An 11,892-nucleotide genomic window follows, 5' to 3' on the forward strand; every position below is an offset into this window, starting at 1 on the left:
GGGTATTTATAGACCAAAGTTACAAACAGATATGGGTCAATTCCCATGATCTATGGCATGGGAAAGGAGCACTACTGGCTGGTTTGCAAAACTGCCAAGTGTCCAGCACCTTTGGTGCTTCACGAACAGGAGGACTTACTGCTGTGACATTGAACCGAGCAGCAAATGGCTCTTAAAAATAAAATAAACGTATCTGTGTAGGAATAAAAGTGACCCGTTAGGCACAAGGACCACCCTTCCTGAACCTACAGCCCAAAAATTGTCTGTCTGGGACCCAGCTGACGGAAAAAGAGGATAAAAAAAAAAAAAAAAGGATAAAGAAAAGCAAGAACCTGCAGCATTGTTCTGGACACACAGCTAGGTGTTGGAAAAGCCAGCAAGGTCAGAGCCTGCTGGCCTGTGCCTGTTAACCTGCTGTATTCGAGCGTGCCACCACCTGCCACAAGCGAAACAAAAGCCGCATCCTTCTCCTGCGTTCCCCACACCAAAGCAGCACCTCTGGGACAAGCAGGTGCACACATCCACATGGGGCTCCTCACGGACTGAAAAAGCACCAGGTACTTGTTGGCTCACAGCCTCTCACTGCAGAAAATCGCAGCATCCATCCCCAGCCTTATTAATTCTATGACAGAAAGGGATTCAGTTCCCTCACAGAAGTCTTGAGCATTATAGGACAAACCCCGTTGGCGTTCTCAGGTCCTCACAGCCCACTTCATGGAGCAAGGAGAGCGAACACCACACCTGAACACACTACTTACAGCGACATCTACAAATTTAGATATTAAGGCTTGCAACTGTGCATCGCCCTTCTGTTGCTTCAGGTCTTGCAGCTTTCAGAGAATCCCAGAACGTTCTGAGGCTGGCAGGGAACTCTGGAGGTCATCTGGTGCTCGCATCCTGCCCCAGCAGGGCCACCCCGAGCAGGGGGCCCAGCCCCACGTCCAGGCGGCTGCTGGAGATCCCCAAGGAGGAGCCCCCAGCCCCTCTCTGGGCAGCCTGTGCCAGGGCTCCGGCACCCACCCAGCGCTGAGCAGAGGGGCAGGATCACCTCTTTCACACGCTTCCGCTCCTACGAAGTGACAAAGCTGGTCTGTTTTTTTCTTTTTCTTCTTTTCCAAACTCAAATTTCAAATTTGAATTAAGAAACTCACACATACTGATCACTTTTGATATCATTCTAACACATAACATGCTAGAACTTCTGGTTTTTAAAGGTTTCTACCGGAAGATGTGCACAGAAACCTGAAAATCAGACTCATTCCGTGACACCCTGAGAAGACACGTCTGTTTCTGACAGACCTAAGCAGCATCCCAGCCAGCTCCCTGCCAGACCAGCTTTCCAGAAGCCCTGCCAGAGCCAGGAACAGGAAGGCTGAGGCTCACACATCCACTGCCAGACAAGTTTCTGACGCTGTCAGTTTGAAATTCCTGTTCAGAGGCTGCCTACACAGTTCTTGCAGAGGAGCCTCCAGAAAATGGAAAATTGGATGTAAAAGCTACTCCCAAGGAAAAAAAAAGTAGCCTTGTAACCTCATTATCAGCTTCAGGATCTACCTACGCAACCCGACAGCTCCTCACTGAAGCCAGTTTGTAACACAGCAACAAATTAATACACTGTCCGTTCAAGTCTCAAAAGAAGACAAGATTTTCTCAACCTTTTAAATGTATTTTCATCTAAATACTTAGGACAGAAGGTTTGAGATCTACATACACACACACGTGTACTTTTTTTTCCAAGTAATGTGTGAACACCTGCCCAGAAGGTTGTCTCACCTCGTATCGCCACCAAGTGACATTACCTCTCCCTAACAAGGGCTGTAATGCTCTTCTCTGTAGCCCTGAAAGCCCCACAGTGAACATCTTAAAAAGTGATGAGGAAAACCGCAGCACAGAGGTAAAAAAAGAGCATTTAGTAAAAAATACAGAAATACTTCAGCTGAAGCCTGAAAGATCACAACGGCTTTAGACATCGCTAAAAAAGCTCCCCCTTCTGGAAACCTCGGAGAAAGACTGGTATGTAATTAAAGATTTGCCACGACTCCAGGTTTTGGAGATATTCATGACACCCTAAATACCAGGCTGCTGCTCCATCTCTATCTAGAAATCAGCATTTTGTCCCCTCTCCGTTTAGATCAGGATCGAGTAAGTTCACTCCAAAAGGTAACACAGGCTAGAAGAAACGCGAAGGAATTCCTTCCACACCAGAGCTCGGAGCGAGGCTTTCTCTGAATACACCTTGCAAAAAAAGCACCTCCACAAACACCGTCTTTTGGGATTTTATTAAGAGATGTTTTCAGGACAGTCAAGCTTCTGGCTGCAGATGCTGCAAACCCTGTAAGGAAAAAAAAAAAAAAAACAAGATACTGAGTGAGACGGTAGCAGACCATTTTCCACTGCCATTCTCCTACCCAAAAATACTCATTTAGAGACAGGAGTTCAAACCTGGATCTTTTACTCGTGAAACCAGCCTACAAATCACGTTCAACGTACTGGCTTTTAAGAGCCAAACTTCAGATGGGTACTGCTGGAGGAATAGATACCCTACGGGGTCAGCTGCGCGCTGGCAGATGGGCGAAGTGGTGTGGAAACAGCTCAGGCACGGAGCCCTTCTCAGACAAATGCCTCTAGGTCACTCAAATCCCAGCCCAAGGTCCCAGATCTCGTGCCGCAGAACACAGCACGAAGCAGGGCACTCGGACGTTCCCTTTCAGACTCGTCATCGCATCCTCACCGAAGGGCAAGCTCGGGTGCTTTGCAGCGTGCCACTAACGCACCGCAGCCAGGACGGCGGTCCCCAAAACACGCACCCCAGCTGATGGCTGCCCCCGGAACAGCGCGAAGCTGTCCGAAGGAGGAGAACAGCTCACTCCTGCTTTTCTTCTCCGCACCCCAGCTACCTGACAGCTTTCCTGGTGTCACGACACCTCTGCCACGGGTACCCTCACCCAGCCAAGTCCCGCTGCTCGCAGGCTCTTACCTCTCAGGCAGTGGGAACTGGCTGAGGCATGGCTGGCTGTTCTGGCTTGCCACCTTTCTGCTCTGAAATGGGAGTGGTGGGCAAGATCTCTTCTTTGGGTTCCACGATGCTGACATGATCTGGCAGAGGCTTTTTGGGGCCAATCTTTCCACTTGGGTCCCAAGGCAACATAATCTTTACTTTGATTCCCAATACACCTGCAAAAGAAGGATAAAGACGCGCTCATTCAACACGAGATACCAAGTGCACAGTCAGCAGTGAAAAGCCCCAAGGCTACAAAATCAATTCTCCCTGGAGAATTCTCCACAAAATAAATGGTCCCTGCATCAAAACCGTCTCCTGACAACACTGAATAGATGGCAGCTAATTAAGACAACAGGGATAAGAGCTTAGAAATCTAGTTACTGTAGATCTAAATCAGTCTGTTTGTTCATGAACTTCGCAGCCCAGGATGACTACAACAGAACCTATACCCTTACGTCATGCTAACCCTGATGCGAAACCATTTTTCCTGGGATAACTCAGCTCGGTTTCCTAGCCAACTGCCTCGGTTTTTTTCTATCCCTTCTCAGACAAATGCCTCTAAATCATCCAATCCGCAGGACGTCCTGCCCAAGGCAGCCGTGGCACAGCACCACAGAACGTGGCACCGAGCAGGCCGCGCTGATGCGAGGACACCACCGTCTGACTCGTCATCGTATCGTCACCGAAGGGAAGACCGAGTGACTTTGTGCTGGCATTCCTACATCGGATGCTCTGCAATTAAGTAACCCGAAGCCGATTAAGATGTAGAAGTCACTTTTACCAAGGGGAAGGACCAGGGTGAGCAGGCTTGGCTGGTTTAGCTGGGAAGACCTGAAACAGCAAAGCTATGGGGGGAAAACTGTCAGCAATGTTTGCTTTTTTTGTGGGCCTTGTAAGCACCCAAATTTTGCCCGACTTCCCCTGGGAGCCAAGAGAGTCAGAATCCAACTGCAAACAACCTTTGAACACAGTCAGGAAGTGCTTCTCTATTTTTAAGGTGTTTTGCTACCAGCCTCAGAAGCCGTAAGACACAAATCAGCGTCTGGAAAATCACATTGTCAACTGGAAACGTTCAGTCCCCACTACCAGCAAAGGCAGAAGACTAAAAATGACCACAGGAAGTCCTGTTGTCTGCTGAAGGACGCTTCTCCATCTCCCTTGAGTTACGATTCCCAGGGGCAGCACAACAGAAGCACGCTGCAAGGCCAGTGGTGCATCAAAACCATGCAGCCACCTCACAGCTGAGGAAAATCTCCCACCTGCAGGCACGGAATACCTGCAGCTGAGATCTTCCGGCGCCAAAGCGCTTGGAACAGAAACCACCAGAGCTGCGAAGGGATCCGCGCCCCGGCCACTCACCCTGCCGGAGAAGGACGTGACGCACGGCTGTGTCGACGTAGTAATTCACGGGGTCCCCGCTGTGGATCATCAAGCCGTCCACGAACTTCATGGACTTGGCGCGCTGACCTCTGAGCTTGCCCGACACGACCACCTCGCAGCCCTTGGCGCCGCTCTCCATGATGAAGCGGAGGACACCGTAGCAGGCTCTGCAGGCAGAGAGCAGAACAAGCTCTGGGTTAGTCCCGCTGACTGAGGGCATCTCGGCCAAATCCCCACGCCCCCCCGGTGCCATTTAACACCAGCTTCAGTTATGGGCCTCGGAAAGTTGTGGGCACAGCGACAAGCGCACGTTCTGAGAGCCAAAAGCAGCTCCGTAGCTGAAGGTGGACAATTGATTACGTCAGGGGCCAGCCCCCGTCCCTCCTCAGACAAATGCCTCAGAATCATTCAATGAGGACAGGATGCTCCTGCTGAAGAGCCAGCCGCAGCATCACAGAACGTGACACCGCAGGGGCACCACTCAGCAGGAGCCACCCGCTTCTGACTCGTCATCTTATCATCACCGAAGGGATCTGAGAAGCAGGGCCACCGTCACCTCGTCACCTCAACCACAGCTCAGCCAGAAGGCTTCAAATTGTGTTCTGAACCATTTAATCGCAAAGAAAGAAACGCAAGCTTTATGCACACCAGTCACCCGACTTTTAATCTCATCTGCTGTGGACTTCAACATTTACTTTTGAAATCCAGTATGTAGCAATTGCTACAAAAAGTAACCATACACTACACAAAAAGCTGTACGCAGCAGAAATCAAAACTCCGAACTGCCCTCTCCGTGTACAGCACTACCAGGTTAAATTTTCAAACTAAAGGTGATGAGGGGTTCTTTTGAAATGGTGCTTGAAGCCTGCACTGCCTTCGATTTGCTCTACTCACCGACGCACCGCTAAGCCTCCCAGAAGCTTGTACCGCAGGGACTCTGCCTGAGCGATCGCGCACAGACCTCTCGTGGCCACCTTCTCGGCATAGAGCTACAAAAAAAAAAATGTGATTAGTAAACTCAGCAATGGCTTTATTTCCAGATGCTTTTCATTTAACAGAAGGCAGGAGCTTCACACTGCTCCATGTCCCATCCCTTACACCCCGTTCAGTTAACCCTCCCTTAGCACCCGGCTCCTGGCAGAGCTGAGGACCCCATTAACACTCCACTATTAAAACACGTCTGGTGCAGTTCTCAAGAGCTGCTGCTTCCAAAGACCCCCAAAACATTCGCTAACAACACAGAGAGGTATCCAGACAGCCTCAGAAACCAGGCCTGCAGTTTTGACGACACACAAGGTAAGTCTGCTGAAGCCGCCAGCTCAAACACAGCACCCCCAAGAATAAAACAGAGGACTTTAACCAAAACAGAAAAAAACAAACCTAATTAGTGAGCTGGGAGAGTGAGGTGCGTTTACTCTGACATCTCCAAGAGCCAACATCTAATACTTCAGGAGACATTCAAAAACCACGTAGACAATATTCATAGAGCCAACAACTCATGATGTATTCTGAGGACTGGTGTCATTAAGTTTATACATTTGCTGGAGATAATCAGCAACCTTCACTGTATAACGTGATGCAGCAGCACTGGCTGAGCAGGAATAAATGTGAGCAGCACCCCAGACCACAACTTTCCACCCCACAGCCTCCCCCAGAATTTTTTAGAGGAAAGCACTAGTGAGGACACCAGATTTCAACCATTAAAAATACATCAGGAGATCACTGTTGTGTCACTTTACTATCTAATTCATCACGGTTACCATACACTATCTCAGAGCTCATTCTGTAACAAAGCACTTTCTAAGGGCAGAAGCATCATGAATTTACTAAGGGTAATAGTAACGTACAAATAAAATTAAGCTGCTGGACTCATCTCTCACTTCTATATTAGTGCAGCAACATCCTCTACAAAACAGAATCATTGAATGATCAGAGTTGGAAGGGACCTTAAAGATCATCTAGCTCCAACTCCCTGCCACAGATATTTATAGAGATCTGCTGTTCAGATCCTACACGTAGGGAAAGCAGCAAAAAACAGCCAAACTGACAGCACTCAAAATACCGCTAAGAGCCAACCATCTTCTCTTTCAGGGCAACAGCATTTTGTGAGAACAGGTAAAACGCGCCCCAAGATATCTCCAAACAAACTTCCAGCTGAAACCACACAGAAAGTGCACACAGCTAAGTGAACAGCCCACTTACTACTGGTTTAACTGAGGCAGTTTTACCTCAACGCTTCCCTCAGGAAAGCCAAACCTCTTCTGCACGACAGCTGTCAACTCCCGGATGCGGCGCCCCTTCTCACCCAGGACATTCTGGGTCCTGTAATGGATAAAAAACAAACACACAAAACAGTGAAGCACAACTGAGAAAGTGAACACACAAGACAGTGAAGTATAACTGACAAAGTAAACACACAAGACAGTAAAGTCTAACTGAGAAAGTGTCCCCACGTCAGAGCCTGCAACCGTCCCACAGAGCTTCCAGAGAGCATCCAACCTCATCCAACCTCGACTAGCAGGGGTTGTAACGTCCTCATCCTTGACTAGCAGGGGTTGTAATGGTGCTGTATCACTGAGTATCATTTCAGGATTTCTTTCCCAAACGTCTTTCCCTAATAACGTTATCGTTTAAAGTTCCAGCAGCACCACTTACGGCCTGGCACAGCCTCCACGACCCAAGAGCAGCGTGTCAGTTACCTGGTGGCAAGTATGATAATCTCAGTCCTGGTTGGAGTGACCCGGACTTCTACTCCAGAGTAGCCATCTTCAGCCAGTTCGCGAGTCAGAAACTCGTTCAGCTCAGCTTTGAAGATGCCATCAGCGACAAACTACAAAACAAAGGGGCCAAGTCAATCTCCGGTCAAGCACTCAACATAAAGTGAGGGTTTTCCCAGTTTAAGCCTGGGCCAAATTCATCCCCGAACCGGCCTGCAGCCTGGCAGCTCCTCTCCTCACGCAGAAATAAGGAGAAACAAAACCCTCTGCCCTGAGGTTCCCAGGCACAGCTCCCCTCCCTCCGCTCAGCACCCCGCCAGCCTCCCGCCGCCATCTTCCCCACCGGGCCTCCGCGCCGCATCCGCCGCCATCCTCCCCCATCCGCCGCCATCCTCCATCATCCGCCGCCATCCCCCGCCGCCGACGAAGCCCGAGACCTCCCTCAGCGCGGCCCCGCCGATATGGAGGTGCACTGAGGCCGCGTCGACGCGGGAAGCCCCCCTCACCTTGCGCTTCTTGGAGATCTGCACCGCCATCTTGAGCCGCGCCGCCCGGCGGAAAAGAGGGAGCGGGGCCTCCTGGGAGGGCTATATCTGCCTTCCGCCGCTCCCCATTGGCCTGCCGCCATCACGTGGGGCTGGCTGCGGGGGACGATGGGAAATGTAGTTTTTCCCGGCGCCGCCATGTTGGCGAGGTTTAACCCTCCCTCTGTCAGAGCGTTTTTCCGCCTTCCCAAGCGGCTGCGAGCGCCCTCATTCGGCGTTAAAATGGCTGGAAACCCGATGTGAAAGGGCCCAGGCGCTGACAGAAGGGTAATTCACCCCAATATGCGGCCTGGGGGCGGTTACAGAGGCCGTCCCCTCATGGCTGCCATCCCCGTCGCCATGAGGGGAGCGGCGCTAAGGGGAGGGCGCCAGCCCCGCTCTGGCTGCGTTTTGTTTCGTTTTTTACCTTTCTTCCTATTTTTAGTCAGTCACAAATGAAGGAAACGCCCCTCAGGAAAAACGTGTGAAAAGCACAGACGAGCTTTTCTACTATTTGCGGGGAAACCTCAGGAGTCTTGGCAGCTCGAGAGTGCCAAACTGTTATCCCTTACTTTAAGTAAAATTTAACAATAGCTATTAATTATTTACAGTTACCTATAAACATAGATTATGGTTAACTGTAAATTTTGAGCTATTGTAGGTCTTTTCTGCTGTGTTTGTGCAGCATCTCAAGGGAGGGCTGTGATCCCTGCGCCTCGCTCAAGCCAAATGACAATAAACATGACAAATGTAGTTGCAGGACAGGTCTTGTTGTCCTTGTCCTGTTGACAGTTGTTTTTTTTACCTTTTTTGACATCGTCACCTCTTTTTTCCTCTTTTGACATGTCATCACCCCTGCAGTCTGGGCACTGTGTTACGTGAATAACAACAGGACGGGATTTCTTGCATAAAACTTCCATGGTGGCCAAAGATGGGGAAATTGGTCATTTTGTTAACATTTTAGGGGATTACAGGCCTTTGGATGTGCTGTGTAAATTAGAAAATAATAATGGGGAGAACTAATAAATGAAAATATCCACAAACTTGTGGGTAAATATGGACTGCTTGGGAAGAGTCAGAAGATGGAAGTCCTGCCTTGCAAACCTCCCAGAACAGAGCCAGAAGATTTGGGGATAATAGTGAAAAAGGTTGAAATAAGCTGCTTGGCTTTCCATAAGGCTTCTTTTGGAAACCCTCACTAGAGATTTTACAAAAACTGAGCAGCCACGGGTGAGGGCAGGAGCACTGTGCAGCTCTGGTTGTACAGAGAGGGCCTTGTGTGGTTGCTGCAGGGCCTCTGTGCCAAATATATATATATATATATCAAGAAAGGAAGAAGAAATGGGATAGCATCATTTCGTGGTTCTGTAAATACGTCTGTAGTCCACCTGCATTGTGCCATCTGGATCTCCATCTCAGAGGGGTAGAGGAGAGGGGTGTTGACAGGTCTGGGACCACCTCTATCTGCAGTAACCTGTGCAGGCTGGAAAGATAAAAATGTGGTCGAGATCCACCAACCCACACAGGCTTCAAGATCACGGTCCTCCCACAAAGAGCAGATGAAGGCAGTGGGAGGTGGGTGCTTGCTGCAAGCAGATTTGTTGTATTTTCAGGTTTCCCTGGGCTTTTGGCTACAGACGGAAACGCTGAACTAGGTTTCTTCTGAGCCAGCATGGCTTCTCTCATGGAGAGAGACTCTTTGTGAGGGAGAATAGTGACAGGACGAGGGGTAAGGGTTTTAAATTAAAAAAATGATCCGTCCTGCAGCCACCTCCTGCACTGCCCCTGTGTTCAGCCTGCTCGGAACCACCCAGAACCACCAGTGGGGACCAGAGGGTTGGCAGCAGTGCCTGGAGGAGCCAGCTCTCCTCTGTGCCAGGGAAAAAAAGGACTGGTTTGCCACTAGATGTCAGTGGAGACAGTTTCCATGGTGGGAAAAGCTTCGTGTGTGCCTCCTCACCTCCCTCCTCTCTTTTTCCCAAGGGATTCATTTGTCTAGGATCTGAGGGATGGCGGAGACAGCGGCGAGACGGAGCCTGTCCAGAGAAGCCGGGTGATGCCAGGACCCACCGCCCTCTTCGCCAGGACAGATGCTGGTGAGAGACTTGTGTCTGCTGGTGCCAAACGTGTTTTCCTCTCACTCCCTGCGTGCCCAGCCATCACGTCCTGCCCTCAGCCAGCCCCTGCCCCTTTCTCTGGGCTTGTCCAAGCTTGGCTTTCACAGACCCTCCACCCTTTGGCCTCTCCCCAGTCTCTGCATAGGGCTACGACCCCTCTGAATTGAAAGGACACGATATCCCTCCCCACCATTCCTCCTTTCCTGCTCCAGCAGTGCCCATTTCCCTCTTCTCTCACTCTTCATCCTCACTCTCAGGCTCCAAAAACACCATGCCGACCCCAGTGCTGCCCCATCCTCCTCTCTCCCTTCATCTCCATGCTCCTCAAGTGCCAGTTACACTCTCCATGGGTTCCAGCAGCGTTGTTCTCAACAGGGAGTTCCTCTTGCCCAAAATTCAGAGTCAAACTCCATCCATCTTCTCCTGATCTCCCCCCTAGGGACTGAGGCTGGAGCCAGGTCAAACAGGGATAGAACTGGGAGCACTGGGGGCCTGGGGCTTGGACTGGGCTGATGTAAAATGGACAGAAATACCTGCTTAGGCATGGTGTCAGCTCCTGGTGCTCCTTTCTATCTGCATCCCTGAACACAGTGAGACAAAGCCAGCGCGTGATTTAGAGGAGGTAAGAAAAGAAGAGAAATTTAGAGGAGGTAAGAATCACCTTAGGAGATACTTAAGACACTAGGTTGGGACGTGCCTCCAACATCCCTTATCCAGCTGGATGGATCACGGGGCTGACCAACAAGAGTGAGTGAGTGCTCGAGCTTTCCCTAGCCCATTGCTGAGATATGAGAGGGAGAAGTCCCCTCTCTGAGGAAGGCATTCCTTTTTTTTCCTTCCAGTGCAGAGGCAGCACTGCATTTTCCCTGGCAGCAAAGAGTTTTATATGACCTCTTCTCTTGCCCCCCTCACCCTGCCTTGCCCCTTCCTCCCTCCTCCCAGGCCCGTCCCACTGTTTCTGGAGCCGGGCTGTGAACAGCTTGCAGAAACGATCCAACACAAACACACACATATTTTGGGGGAGGTTATTTAAAGCCCTGCTCGTTTCCCTCCTCCAGCCTTGCTCCATGGCAGCGTGTGAGCGTGGAGGAGAGGGCAGCAAATTGTGGCAGGGTGCTGGGACCAGGCAGCCTTGCTCTGAAGAACACAAAGGGTTGGGTCAGGGTTGGAGCAGCATTTGGGGAACCCATGCTCCCAGCACTGGCCATGATAACACCATGCCAAACTGGGAGGACATCTGTGCTTGAGGTCCTCACCCCGAGGTAACACCAGACCACCCAGCGTTGGCTTTGTAGGGTGACCAGGAGCTGAGGACATCTCTGTGCAGGGATCTGAGCCTAAGACCCTAATAACCAGGCTCTCGAATCAGTTTTTAGGACTCTCCTAACCTCAACAAAACCCACTGCTTGCTGCTTTCCAGCTTGGGACCACCACACTTCCAGAACAGGAAATATCTGTCCGAGATCTTTCTTTTAGGCCGAGTTCACCCAGGAGGAGCCGAGCCAATGTATTTCTGGATCCTATAAAGAGAAGGGGAAGGCACGGCGTTCGCAAAAAGCCTGGCCCTGACGTGTGTCGCCTTTTCCATGCCCTATTAAGGAGAAACTATGTGTTGTGTCAGCATTTCGGGGTCAGCAGCGCCAAGCGGAGCTCGGGGGGTCACGCCGTGGAGCTCGGGGGGTGTCAGGCAGCGAGGGAATGTCCCCTCTCCCCCCAAGACGTGGCCTGGCTAAGCCAGCGGGGCTTCGAGCCTCAGCCGGGAAGGTTTCAGTCCCTTCCACAAATAGCAGCATGGGATTCCTCCCTCGGCTCCGTCCGGCCCCAGCCACGGCCCGAGCTGGGCAGCGCGGCTCCCAGGCGAGCCCAGTAGGTTGCTTTGCTCTGCTGAGGAGCCAGGACTGACCCTGAAACCTGGCTGAGGCTTAGGTTTTTGGGGTACAGAGGGAGCAGGGAAAGGGATGGCCGCCCTTGAGGGCATTTCCCTGCTGCTGCTGCTGCTGCTGCTGCTCAGAGCCAGCCACGAGAGGGCAGGGGCTGCCTCGCCGCAGGGAAAGGAGCTGAGCTCCCTTTGTCCCCGAGGTCCATCCGGATGGGGAAAGCCACGGGGCTGAGGCAGCCAGAGGGAAAGATCCCCGGAGCATCCATCGGGGCTC

The 11,892-nt window shown here is 51.2% G+C and overlaps 1 protein-coding gene and 3 non-coding genes across 4 annotated transcripts; all 4 read right to left on the minus strand.

The window, feature by feature from the left end:
- Window positions 1–2,260: 2,260 nt before the first annotated feature.
- RPS3 (ribosomal protein S3) lies at window positions 2,261–7,747 on the minus strand. Its single transcript, XM_035560488.2, has 7 exons — window positions 7,605–7,747; window positions 7,081–7,211; window positions 6,610–6,703; window positions 5,276–5,370; window positions 4,361–4,548; window positions 2,978–3,174; window positions 2,261–2,332 (listed from the first exon to the last, which is right to left on the minus strand). The coding sequence occupies exons 1-6, from the start codon at window positions 7,632–7,634 to the stop codon at window positions 2,981–2,983; spliced, it is 732 nt and encodes a 243-aa protein (XP_035416381.1). The 5' UTR covers window positions 7,635–7,747; the 3' UTR covers window positions 2,261–2,332; window positions 2,978–2,980.
- Window positions 2,606–2,736, minus strand: LOC118254853 (small nucleolar RNA SNORD15). Its single transcript, XR_004780775.1, has one exon. It is a non-coding gene; the product is annotated as a small nucleolar RNA SNORD15 (small nucleolar RNA).
- On the minus strand, window positions 3,541–3,689 carry LOC118254852 (small nucleolar RNA SNORD15). The gene has a single exon (XR_004780774.1). It is a non-coding gene; the product is annotated as a small nucleolar RNA SNORD15 (small nucleolar RNA).
- Window positions 4,762–4,910, minus strand: LOC118254851 (small nucleolar RNA SNORD15). Its single transcript, XR_004780773.1, has one exon. It is a non-coding gene; the product is annotated as a small nucleolar RNA SNORD15 (small nucleolar RNA).
- Window positions 7,748–11,892: the final 4,145 nt, after the last annotated feature.

This window comes from Cygnus atratus, chromosome 1 (assembly GCF_013377495.2).
Source record: "Cygnus atratus isolate AKBS03 ecotype Queensland, Australia chromosome 1, CAtr_DNAZoo_HiC_assembly, whole genome shotgun sequence".
In the NCBI taxonomy this organism is placed as follows: Eukaryota; Metazoa; Chordata; class Aves; order Anseriformes; family Anatidae; genus Cygnus; species Cygnus atratus.